Genomic DNA, 13,921 nt, shown 5'->3' on the forward strand with positions numbered 1-13,921 from the left:
ACGTACACAGTGTTCCTCGTGTATTCTGCTCCGGAATTAAATGTGCCCCAAACCCCCCCAGACCGGTGAAATGAATACTTATTACATAACCGGTGCGCGGAACACTGTCGGTTTGGCCATTGCGAACAACCGTAAGTGAAACTGAAACCATTTCCTAAATGGCATTTAGGTCGATCTCATCCCTATATTTGGTTAATTTCTTAATTTCGTAATTTCTTGCAGAAACTCTAAATTCAATATGGTAACATTTATTAAATAATCATCTGAAAATTATTATTAAAACTTTTCTTATTTCATATATCTCTTCCCGTGGAAGATTCAATTCACGAATTAAAAATAACAAGATTAGGGTAAAATTTAAAAATACTAGATTATTATAAAATTTCCGTATCTTCGCCCTTTCCCCAGCGTTAAATTTCTTCTTGTAGACGTCCAGATTGTTTAATATATATTTTACATTAGATGTATATGAATAAAGAAAAAAAAAATAAAAATTTTTATATATATCCATCTATACTTTCTTCTTCATTCCTTTTTTTTTCTTTGAGATACATTTACTAATTAAATTTCGTAGAGGACCCTTAAGATTGTCAGTGGAAAGGAAATCCGAGGGAATAAGGAAAAGGATTAGGTAGTTTCCTTGCTCTGGTAGCGAGATAAATTGCTCCGAGTGCGATGAAAGCCGTGGCTGAAATTGCAATTTCATAAATTCGAGTGGCTCCAGTAATGTTCATTCTCTGCGTTCTCCCTTCTCTTTCTTCGTTAACCTCTAGTTCCTCTTCGTTTTTGCTCGTTCGACCCTTATTTTCGTCGTGGCTGGTGTATGCAATGACAAACATGATAATTACTGCATCGTTTACTACCATGTATTATTATTATTATACTGTTGTTATACCAATGCTTTTTAAATATAAATTTTCCCTTTGCCAACAGCTGACGTCAGCTAATTTCTCCATGCAAAAATTGATTTACGAAGGAAGATCCTCTTAAAAAGCTTTGAAATAGGAAGTAATGGAGTTCATCAATTTTAGACGTTCCTTTTGTTGAGTCATATTTCGTTTAACGACACCAAACATTTTTCTGTATTTCTTAATGTAGAAGAAAAATCTCTGGATGTTTTAAGAATACTGAGTGAGCAGAATTTCTATCAAAGAGATTACTTTTGAAAACACTACCACTACGACGTTCTAGAAGCTGAAGGCTTTCTAAAAAATACACACAAGAATATATTTAAATGTTTTATATAATTCATGAAAGTAAATAAAACTATACAATTTTCCATAACTTTCTCCCGCGCTTTTCCACAGTGATCTGTGATTTTTTGTGATTGTTTCTGATTAGTGGAAACATAACTGTCCTTCGCGTTCTTATTAACGATATCAAATGGATATCAGGATTTTGAAATAGGAAGGAAGAATCAATATTTTGTTCTTTAAAATACCGATATAACAGAAAGCAAAGAAATTGAATTATTTTGTCTTTAATACCAAATGAAGTAAATTTACCTTATATAAAGAAAATTTTATATCTTAAATTTTAATTTTACATTGCATGCGGATACTTTTATGTAAGCTATATCGGAGTATCTTATAAGAAGTAATTCAGTCAAGATCGAGAATTACGATCATAGTGAGCAAATTCACTCAAGATAGAAAAGTCACGATTACACGCGTGAATGAAGTTAGATCACGACCGTGATCGTGATTCTGTGATCACCGTGACAGACCACTGTTAAACGCCATCTCTAATCCTCATATACGACAAGCTTGATTATTACGTGCAAAATTCAAGATCGAATTTGAAGCTGTTGACTTTGAAGCTTAGTTGACAGGCAATTCTACCTTTTTACAATACCAACATTTTTCTGTGAACGTTAAAATTCCGTTTGTTGATTAGAACAAGAGTAACATGGCGAACATAAAAATTGGGAAAGTCGAACGGAATTAATCAACTCATCTCACGATTTGCTTCATTCGAGTCGCAACGACAATCGTACCAGAAACGATAATTACGTCCGCGTATCTGGCGGATGGTTTATCGATAATCAACAGAAGGAAAGAACAGCGGAACAATATCCGTGGTTCGGCTCTGCGCGGCTCGATAACGTCGATACCATCGACCGCATATCGATTTCCTTGCAGCAGTCCAACCAAGGTTTTATTTCCCATGAAAGATGTAATCTCTGAAACGTTGACCTATATATCGAAGCAGACTACTGATAATATAGCTGGCAACTCCATTGCACTTTACTCTGGCATGCTACAACCTATACACAAGTTCTTTCAACACGTAAACTATCCTGAGGCATTGTGATGTAGCTGCGGTATAGCCACGTTTACCTTGCCGTTTTCATCGTGTATCTATACGACATTGCTTGATACCCAAGGCTTATTTAGTTGGTGTTATTAGTAGACAGCGAATTTCTATGCAAATTCATATTTTTTAGAATATAATTGGAAAAGTACAGACTTGGTGGAAAATTGTTTTACCTGCCAAGTATTATACCTGATGCAAAGCACTATATTTTTAATATTTTATGTATCTTTTCACATTATGTGCTTTCTATGCAATTTTACACTTTCGACTTTCTCGTGAATGCGTGGTCTCACTTATTAAACGCTCCTTCAGCGTCTTCTCTAGTTGGTTAATTTTTTTTTTTTTTTTTTTGAGGACGCATTCTTTCGTTTTGAAGATTGATGTAAGATTTTTAAAAATTTATGTTTGATTTCTTCATTCGCTTTTTATGTATTAGGATCTTCAGATCTTCGAGTCGTCGACTTTTTTTTACGCAAACGTTTCTTGTTTCGTGCGAGTAGAGTTGCAAATTGTTCAATTGGTATGTGAGAAACTTTAGCAATTTGTCAACTTTGTAAACTCTGCTAGAGATCTCGGCCAAGAGTGTTTTCCAATCAGTGTGCCTTTTTGACGCGTTTGTTTCCTTTTCCTTATACAGTGCGAATTGAAAAGTGTCAAATCGATGTATAAGGAACTTCGGTAATTGGAAAACTTCAATCGTTTTTAAACTTTGTTAGCTTGTTAGGAACCTTGATAGAAGTATCAAGCAATTTCTTTTTTCTTTTGCTACTTTGTGGTTCTTTAGGGTAAAAGTACCCCTTAATGGTTAACGCGTGCTTTCATTGTATCTTAAAAACTAGTTTACTAGGTACTAAAAAATTATTAAACGAAGAAGGAGAAGGAGAGAAGATATGGATTACGCTAAAGGGATCCCGGAACGCTAAAAAGTCTAATGGAGGACTATACACGGAGATGCGATAAAATTAGAATATAGTAGTGAAGTGGGTTATAAAATACTTATGTGCTCCTTTCCTACTGAGTTAATAACAATACTATTAAATCATATATTGTAAAGGAATAGCATGAACAATTGTGCAGTAAACAATATTAAAAATAAAATTAGTCGAAGGAAAATTGAATTAATATTCATAAATAGGTTTGATAAAAAGTTAGTCATCTACTTGAACGCTCGATACGTACGTCGTATAAATACGTGTTCGCATACATGATAAGGATATGCAGCAAAGTCAACACCAACGTAATTCAATACGAGCGAAAAATCGCTGATGCCCCTGATGTAATGCATATTTCATGCCGCGTTGCACCACAAGATGAGAATCTCTCGTAGAAGCCAGATTGAACTCTGTTGTCGTCCCAGACGTAACTCAGACCCTTCGATCATAATTATTACCCTAAGGGTGCATTGGACCTTCCATATTTTTACATAAAAATTGTACTCCATATTAAAGGGAAAATAGATAATCTAGATATTTGAAATTTCAAAAACAAAGTGGGAAACAATGGGTATTTCATTTAAACGTGAAATGAATTAATTTCATTCATTTTTATTCTAATTATAAAAGCACATAATCAATCTCTGTAATGTTACATTCTAATACAGTAGAGCTTCGATTATTCGAACTAATTGCGTTCAGGTTGATGGGATATTCGAATTTTTCGGATAATCGAACGACTCGTATTTAACTACATCCTACGGGGAAAAATATAATTTTTTTTTTATTACATGTATTATATATATATATATATATATATATATATATATATATATATATATATATATATATATATATATATATATGTCGGAGTCAGGTTGGACTTTCGGGGCGTTCGATGAACCTTTATTTACTTTACCATAGCGGATATAGCTAAGGTTTATTGGTACAAATGTGGACACTACAAGAGGCTATGAGTAATAGCGGCGATAGGATGGTCGGGATGATAGTAACAACGGATTCCAGGTTCGATAACGAATCCACGGTCCATGGGAGGACGAGTATCAACATAATACACGATTCGAATAACTCAATCAGTAATTCGTACAATAACTAACTAACTCTTTACTTCTCTAGTCCCCGATCCAAATGAAACTACCCTTATATACTCCTGTCCCCACTTCTCGGGTCAATCTTTGTTCTTAATGAGGGCCATATAATCATTCCATACCTTTGTCAGGCACACGTCCCTCGTCGTGAACCCAGATTAAAACATTAGAACTATTTCTTATTTTTATTACTTAAGTGTAGCTATAGTAAAAGTCTGGACTAGGGTATTGGGGTTTTCCCAACATTCCAGCCGGGAAATCCCGATGTTCTTTTATCTCCGACATATATGTTATAATTATCTTTGTTCTTCCAATCCTTCTGAACTGCTAACGTGTATATTTTCTGTAAAGATAGTAATTCGTTACGAGTACTTTCTTGCTGTGTTTTGTATCATCTGATGACTATCTCTGATGCTGTGAATACTTCAGAATGTGTGGGAATATCATTAGTGGAGATATCGTCTTCTTCAAAATATCATTCTTGCGTCGTTTAATGTCGCAAATCGTTGATTTCCCAATCCCGCAAGATACTGCGATTTCGATTATGATTTTACCACTGCCTAATCAAGTCAGTGGACAGTATGCACAAAGGCAAGAGCTTTTACAAAGGTAAAAGCTTTTACTAGTGATTTTTCAAGTAAATACTCGGTTCCATATGCATACAAATTGAAGTATTTACTAGAAATAGATTTCCTTGACTTAAGATTTCCCACCACTTACTTACCACCTAGTATAAGAAGATTATGCACAAGAGATTTAGTATTTGCTTTTAGTTGTACTCAACACTTGCAAGTATTTGCTTATTTTTATGTATATGGCCCAGTATTTCACGTCTCGCCTGAACTGATGAAACAATACGATTATATTCTGACATATTGGCATGCTACAGCATAAAAATCAACTAAAAGCGGTAAAATGAATATGTTGATAATACAGGCAATATACTGTAATGTCTAACAGACGAATACATATCCACAATATTTATTGGAATAATCCATGTTCGCGTAATCGAGATTCCGCTGTAATACGTAAGTCCTAAACATGTTAAATTGCTAAATTACAAAAAGAGTAATGGTGAGAACCTGTCGCAGATACACAACACGTTTTCTCCACAAGGCCAGGGCCATTGAACAGAAATTTATCGGTGATCCTACGATTCATGGGTGTGAAAAGGGCGTGAATACGGTAGCCGGGGTGACTTCGGTGCGACGAAAGGAAAACGGAAGGCGCCTCTGGGAACGCAACAAGTTCGCGATGCCTTTATCCTCGCTGGCTATCCTTTTGTGTCCCTGGAACTTGGCCAACGGTGCTGGTTCACCGCTGCCCATCAAATATCTCCTTCTCTTTCTCTCTTCTTCTCTTCTCTTTATTCCCTATCTTCCCTTCAGGTTCTTATCTGACTGAAAATGCAATCAAACATCTCGTTAACTGATCAGCCTGTTACGATGACTATGATCAAACGTTGTTGACCGTGTAACGAGATTGGATCTGTTACTTCTTCCCCTCTTTGGGGTTAATTATTTCCTCGTCAAGGATTGATGTGATTTTTTCCTGAATTTTCCTATATCTCGTAATCTTATTTGTTTTTTGATGTTAGTTAATATCTTTAGTATTCATAAGTATGTCAACTGTATTTAATTTTATTTATTATAAATTTTTAAGTATGTGTGTAATTAATTTTAATTATCTTTTTCATTCTGATCCTGTTTATATCGAAAATTTCTTTCTTTGTTTGTTTTTTTATGTAAATGGAATCTGTTATAAAAATAACAATAAGTGTTTATCAATATTTTAAATTTAATGCAATATTTTTAAGAACTTTAGATTTTTCGAATCATCTAATGATGTATTGTAATTCTTTTAGTAATTGAAATTTAACTTGAAAATTTTCCACTTTTCCAATCTACTGATTAATATTTCCAATTTATTGGCTCCGTTTCGAAGTTCTAGATTTATCAGCAAGGTTAAATATTTGATAAAATGGTACAAGAATGTAAATGGTTGCACAGAAGAAAATAATCGATATTCGAAGGTCAAACGGTAACCTAGGCCTATTGATCTCGGTTAGCATGCCTTTTAGACAGGCCTGTTACAGACGTTTCGATATTCCCATCTAACCACAACAGCTACATTCCGTAGTCATTGACCTATCTCAATGGACTGGCTGCTGAGTTAGCCAGAACAAGAGAGACCCTATCTATTATTCCATTCGAGGGTTTCCACGATCATTCCTGAGAATTGGCTTTATCTGGAGAAAGCCACCATCTTCGTTCTACTATCCTTGATTATAATCGAATCTTCGTTCTTACCAATTATTATAGTAATCAACGACCGCGCACCCTTTGGTTGATTTGATTAATAAATCTTCAGTTAATCTAAAATTGGATTTCCAAATCTAGGAAATGGAAGATTGTAGAAGACAGTAGTGGAACAGAGCCAATTTTTGAGTTTATTACAAACGTAAAATGTTTGCTAATTAAAAATCTACGAAAATCCTAGAATTTCAAAAAGCGTGGTTTTGAAAAGCAACTGATAATTCTTAGAATTTTTGTTCCGATCGATATCGACTCGATACGAGGTTAACGATTAACGATCACGTACGAGAACAAATGAATAATTATAAGTGCCGCTCTTAGATTAAGATATAATATATCTTAAGATATAATAGAAATTTTTAGTTCTTAAATTTGTCATACTAAAATCGGCAATTTGTCACACACTAAATCATTAAACACATTTACTGATCTACGTATATAAATCTTCCTCGTTTGCTTCATTAAAATAGCGTAGCAAACTACCGCTACTAAAGGATTAATCTTCGCAACTACCATGAGTCTACTTTAATCTTAACAACAATTTTAATCGCCATTTCCCCATAATCTCCGCAAAACAAGATATATTATAGAAAATACAAAATCAATATTTCGACATTTTGTTTTTCTCTATCTTCCATGTACACTTATCGACCTTGTTTTATTCAATACGTTTGCTGCGTGCAACGCGCATTCGAGTCAACATATACTTTTAAATTATGTATGGCATCGATTTGAGTGTGTCACGTGAACTAAAAATCTCGAAATAATGAAAACGCATTTCATGATAATCCATGTCACACACGTATGCAAAATTTCACGATATAGAGGCAGGTGGTTAGTGGTTGTATGAAAATTATTTGGTAGCATACAGTAATACAGTGACTGAAAATCGGAAGCTCCGCAAATGTGTTACAGACGGGTAAAACGGTATTGCGAGCTGTAACCAATGTGCTAATAACAATGTTGTTTACTACTCCCCACAATCTCTACAAAATCTTCACATAACAAGATACAGTTTAGAAAATACAAAACCGATGTTTCAACATCCTGTTTCCCCTCTATCTTCTGTCTGCGTCTAATTAACCTTGGTTTACAGACAGCACATGTTAAATATCCGACCGTTCCTTTGTTCCGTGACTTGCTCGCTCGTGTCGAGGGAAACCAGGCACGAACTTCTGCCGAGCCATAGTCAATATAACCAAGCGTAAAGAGCTTTTGGAACGACCGGTACAATGGGGGAGCTTACAATGAGATTCGTGTTCCGCGGCCACCGCGGTAGGCTTATTAATATTGCACGGCTCGCGCCGAAGCAAACTTTTATCTCCGGTCTCGGTGTTTGTTCGTTTTACTTTGGACCCGCATTAACGTTCGTAACTTGGCGAAACGTCGGTGCATAACGTAGTTCCTACCGAGGATCAAGACGCGTTATAGACCTCGTTGGAACTTCATGGAACTTTCAATACTTTCTCCTCTCTCGAATTCTCTCGCTTTCTTCTCCGTTTCTTCTTCTGTCTTCGCCGTTTCCTCCTTCTCTTTCTCGCGACAAAAGGGTAGGTAAACAAATAAGAGATTGCGTCCATTATATTATTTCATCGGGATAAAAATTCGCGGGGAATTTTCGATTAACGTGCTGCGAAATTTACGCGGTAGTTTTGCCGATCAGTCTCCGAACCAATTCTTTGCGCTGCTCGACTGGAAGACGCTTATCGAGGGCTTATCGATGAATATTCTCGGAACCTGATGAGACTTTGTTTCTGAGGAATGAAGAGTTCTTTCCTTGTCACCGATTTCTAATTTGAACAGTATATCTTTAACGTTACGTATCATCTTTAAATGCTACCTTATTTTGTAATATAATATTTTGCAATATAATCCAATATTTTGTAATACTTCATAATATCAAACTGTCAATATTTTAATTTGGATAAGTGTCCAGCGACTTATAGATAAACAATAAAATTAAACAATAAAACAAGAAAATCCTATGTACATTCCAATTATTTTTACTAAAATAGGCAAGCATTCAATAATAACGTAGGCAAGCAACACATGTAATAACAGTATAGATGATACATTCAATATACTATCTACAGTATAACTTCCTTCACTCAATCACGCTAATTGCAAACAAAATTCATTCATCAGACTCGAAAGGAAGCTAAGCAGATTCGCCGGGATTCACAACACTCTTCCACTCGTTCGTACAATAGAACTAAATTTCACGAATGTGGATAATCTTTCGCGGGGTAACAAGATCCTCTCGCATGTTGCTCATTACCGCAGGATTAACATTCTCCCTTTTCAGCAACCATTCACCTTCCCCTCCGCCCTCTCTCTCTCCCTCCTGATCTTTCTCTCTATCTTTCTCTCTCTTAAAATCTCTAACGTTCATATATCCATTGTCTCTGGTTTGCAGGCAAAATTTCGCGTGATGGTGGAGGAGAACGCAGCGACTGGCGCCCGGCTTGACGGGGAGCTGGAACGAGCCAGGGGCGAGTGTGCCACGCTTCGCGGAGAGCTGAGGGACGTTCGTGGCGCTTTGCCGGTGGTGTTGAACAATAACAACGGAGCTGGGAACAACAACGGGGTGGCTGGGAACACCGGCAACAACAACGGAACAACCAGCGCGGGTAATAATGGCGGTAGCCCTGGACAAGAGGGCGGCGAGCCGCAGCAACAGCCGCAAGAGGACGGGAAAAGGCTCAGCGCCGCGAGTAGCCCTGTCGAGAAGAGGAGCTCCGCCAGCGACAAGTCAGCTAGTCCTATCGATAAGAGAACCAGTCCTGTAGACAGGAAGGAGAGAACCAGTCCTATCGATCGACGAACCAGTCCTATAGGTGAGTCTTGGAATTTCTATGGATTTCTATGGATTTTGGTTTGAGGCTTTGAAGGTTTGGAATGCGTTTGTGCGATTGTGGTTTGTTTAATCATTCTGGAAAGAATTTGATAGAATGACTTATATTGTAGTTTATTAAGAACAACGTTAATGAGGTGATAGTTAAGTGTAGTATTCGTTATAATATTTACCACTACATAGGTAATTTTCTACCTGGGTTCTATTTCTTTAGTTATCGTAAACGTACCAATTTATATAATTGGAAATTGAATTATATTTTGAAATTACTTAATTTTAATCTACGGTGGCTGGGAAAGTGGCTGTTTGAAATATTTATGAATGGATACTTTGGAATTATTTTCCCTTCCTGGAAGTGTAAATATCTAGGACAATTTGTGATAAATATTTTGAAATCATTATGATTCTTTAGATATTGATTTTGGAATATTTAATGATAAATATTTTGGAACCGTTAGTAAATTAATTCTTCATGAGTTGTGTCAACATTCTTGATTTTATTATAAATGTTTTCAGAGTCTTGTCCCCTCTAAAAAATTTGTAGGCTTCACCTAATGATAAATACGCTATATAATTTGTTCTGTAGAAAGTTTAAGGGGAAAATTATGTGCGTGTTGAGAAAGTTTGATCTTCCGTTAGTCACAAATGACAAGTGGTCCAGATAGGCTCTCCGTGTCTTTTATAAGCTGTAGGGGAAATGGTGACTCATGAACAGTCGTAAAAGTGACATCAAGTAACTATGAGATATACTACAAAGTACAACATGCTCCGGAAATCGAGATAAACTTTTTAACTATGGACTGCGCATGGGCACTACTTTTGTTTTATACGTTCCAACTTTCAACGAAGAATTACCTGCGTTATCAACATTTATAAAAGAATTTCGATATCGCATCTGAATACCTTTTCGTTATATCACATTTTTCAGTAATGAAACGTAAAATTTTGAGAGACATATGAAAAATATATTTTACATACTATCGAAACTTTCATTATAATATAATCAGAAAGAGTAATGTTCAGAATTTTGTTTTTTTAATTAAATAATATGTTTCAATAAGCTTTTGGAGAATATCATTTTTTGATAAATTGATAAGACAGCTGGTTGAAGACACGAAATGACAATATCAATCGTTCCATATATCAGTTACTAGAAAATCCAAATAATAATTCTAAAAACTCAGAAATGTTCAGTTCCAAATAAGTTGACTAAGTTCAAAATGTCTTCTAAAAAAACATCTACTTCCAACAACAAATAAATATCTTCAAAATTCTAAACACTTTAAAAAAATTCCAAATACTCGTTTATGCAGTTGCTTCAAGCACTCAATTCCAAAAAAATCAAATATTTCCAATAAAACCACTACCAATCGCCCGGAAAATCCACGTTCGACCAAACCACTCAATTCCAAGCCACAAATCACTAACGAAACCACAACCACAAATTTCCAGAAAAACGAAATGGCTCGCCAAGTCGCAGTCCAAGCGAAAAAGCACGTCGACCGTACGCTCCAGCGTTGGAGAAAACGCGACTTGGTGGTTCTGGCGGAAGCGTGGACTCTCGTTCCGGAAGCGCCAGTCCGGACCGAGGATCCAGCAACAGAACTTTCTTCCATCGTGGCGCTAGTGATCGATCGAGCGCCGAGAGACTTCGAATATCGGCCAGCAACCGCGACTCCTTGCGATCATCGAAGGAGATGAACGACCAGGAGAAAGATATAGACAAGGATCTGGTGGATGGTGATGTGAGGGCCGAAGAGGACAATGAACCACCTGGACCAGCCCCAGGCAGCAGACCCTCGTCGCCAGCTAATTGCCTGGGTGGGTAACCCAGCATTTAATTATGGAGGCCCTTCCCTTTCAGCCTTCGTCCCGTACATTCACTGTTCGTGATTGTTCCACCAACGGCTGCGCTACGTTTCCGACGATTCCCCGGAATTAAACGGAGCTGAACTTGAGATAAATGCTCTTCCCTGAGTTTTCTTCAATGCGGAAACGAGTGACGGCTGACCGAGAACAGAGAGAGAGAGAGAGAGAGAGAGAGAGAGAGAGAGAAAGGGTGCTTTTCAGTCGTTGGATTCTTGCTGCATTGTTGACAATAATACGCCGTGGTTGGTTGATTGGGAAGCTTGATCGAGGAGCTCTTTGAACGTTCAAGGATGCTTGATAAAATTCTTGGTTTGTTTGGAATTTTTAACCTGTTTGAAATAATTGTGATAAGGTGTTCTTAATGGAAAGGGCTGGTTCTCTTTGAAGATAAATAGACTTCTGCTTCTTTTATTGGAAGCATGTGTTGGCTTTATCTTGGGTGTGTTGCAGATTCTTCTTCTTGGAAGTTTTTGGGAGTTTTAACATTCTTGCCGGTTAAGCAGCTTCCGCGCTTTCTGAGAATTTGCTTGCTTTCGTCCTCGCTCACTTCGCAAACACTTCTCCCCGGTTGAAAGTTCTGTTTTGAAATGGTGGAAGTGTTTGAATTATAAAATGATTTATGGCGGATGTTTATTAATTGTTATTATGCTCTATCTTCCCATTTAGTTTTCACACTTTTGAGTCAACTACTCGCCGCATGAATTCGTGTTAAATTTCCATTCCCAAGAGAGCTATCTCAAAAGTTCGCGAGTAGGGAAATTCGGATTTTTCACGAGTAGAAAAGTGTGTTTATACATATATATTGATGTTCCTGCAGGAGTTGGTGATCCATTGGTAGCATCGAGGTTATCAAACATTCATGGCGGTGGTGGTAGCACCGGTTCAGTGGAACTAGCCAGCACGAGGCGACTTCGACTGGAGAATGAACGTCTGGTGGCTGAGGTAGCAAGATTGAGAAGATTGCTATTCAGTGGAGCGGCACGCGGCGAAGTTGGCTCCGAGGATGCGGCACTCGAGGAGGAAGCACGATTTGTTGCTCTTGAAATGGAACTGCAACACGCCAAAGAAGCTCTCCAGGCACTTAAAGCCGATCGCAAGAGGCTCAAGGCCGAAAAGTTCGATCTTCTTAATCAAATGAAGGCACTTTATGGCACCCTCGAGGACAAGGAACGGGAATTACGGGACTTTATCAGGAACTATGAACAGGTAATACTCTTCTTTATTAAATACCAATGCTGTCGCACGTATGATAGAAATCTTTGTTCCTTCGTGTTTAGAAAAATAATCGAGAATTTCAATGAGATAATAGAGAATTTTTCCTTTTTTTTATCTTTGATAGAATTCTTCTTATTTCTTCTTGTGAGAGTGATTTTTAATGATATTTACGTACCATATTATTTCACATTTTATTTATGAATAATTTTGCAAATATTTATTCATACTGAAATATCAATACCAAACATTCGTAATCTAAAATATCTATTAATAACAAGATACTTTTAAAAATGTTTGTAATAACAATATCATATATCAGTTTTATAGTTCAACAAAATCGATCGAATCAGAGATATCTGTTTCATAAATCACGCAAGCTAAAAAATATGTATTTTCTACAGTACCCATTCACTTACACTTTGAATGAAATTGCGTCTCTCCAAATTAAAAACGGGACCAAGCGGCCACCGTGCCTTAATTATGCCGAAAGAGTATAATTAAATGTATAACTAATAAGATATTTAACGGTCGAAGTAATTGTCGAAATGCCCTAACGTCAAGCTGTAACGTTATTAGTCGAGAAGGAAAAATATAACTGTAAAGACTGTAAAAAATTTATTTAACGAATACTCCGCAGAAAACGCATTTCAATTTTCTCGTGGCTCGCGTCGGTTCTGGTTCGCAGGCCGGAAACACGATGCACGCGGGGCAGCAATTTTGCTTGTTAAATACTTTCATTAAACTTGCTGGAATTTCTCATTTTCCCCGACACCGTTATCGCTGCAACGGCGACGGTGCGACGACCCAACGCAACATCGGTCATTCCAATTCCGGCAAATGAACAACCCACTTCGATTTCCAGTCGTAAATAAACAGGGATCGCCTGGAACGGAGCCATCGTTTCCGGTATTCATGTTTTTATCAATATTTGAAGAACGTGCTAGGTTATCATCGCCACGATTAAAGTTTGGGGCCATTGCGAGTTTTGCGAGATTTAGAGCGGAATATTTCTGTAACAAAATATTTGGCGCCAATGTCTATTCTCTAAAAATATTTAGTGTCAATGAAACTCATTAATATTCGAGTTTAGATATTTTCATAGTTCTTTCTTTTTTTTTAAGATTTGAGGTCGTTTACAAATTTTATGGAATTTGAAATAGAATATTTTATTTCTATATATAATCTCCTTCGCAAATAACGTCACTGTTTTCGTGATATTTTGAAGTGGAATATTTCTGCAATTCTCCTTTGACAAAGAAATAGCCAACGTTTTTTGGAATTTTTGTAACGTTCGGAATTAAATATTTCTAT

General features: G+C 36.7%; 1 protein-coding gene across 16 annotated transcripts in view; it reads left to right on the plus strand.

The window, feature by feature from the left end:
* The window catches only part of Liprin-gamma (liprin protein kazrin), a 146,575-nt gene that overhangs the window by 105,442 nt on the left and 27,212 nt on the right, over positions 1-13,921 (plus strand). For all 16 annotated transcript variants that reach the window (XM_069126926.1, XM_069126925.1, XM_069126922.1 and 13 more), the window contains 3 exons: positions 9,089-9,509; positions 10,979-11,347; positions 12,213-12,601. In XM_069126926.1, the coding sequence (XP_068983027.1) occupies positions 9,089-9,509; positions 10,979-11,347; positions 12,213-12,601 (1,179 nt within the window). The remainder of the gene's footprint in view (positions 1-9,088; positions 9,510-10,978; positions 11,348-12,212; positions 12,602-13,921) is intronic.

The sequence above is a fragment of the Bombus flavifrons genome, chromosome 14 (genome assembly GCF_040668555.2).
Source record: "Bombus flavifrons isolate JBK064 chromosome 14, iyBomFlav1_principal, whole genome shotgun sequence".
Lineage (NCBI taxonomy): Eukaryota > Metazoa > Arthropoda > Insecta > Hymenoptera > Apidae > Bombus > Bombus flavifrons.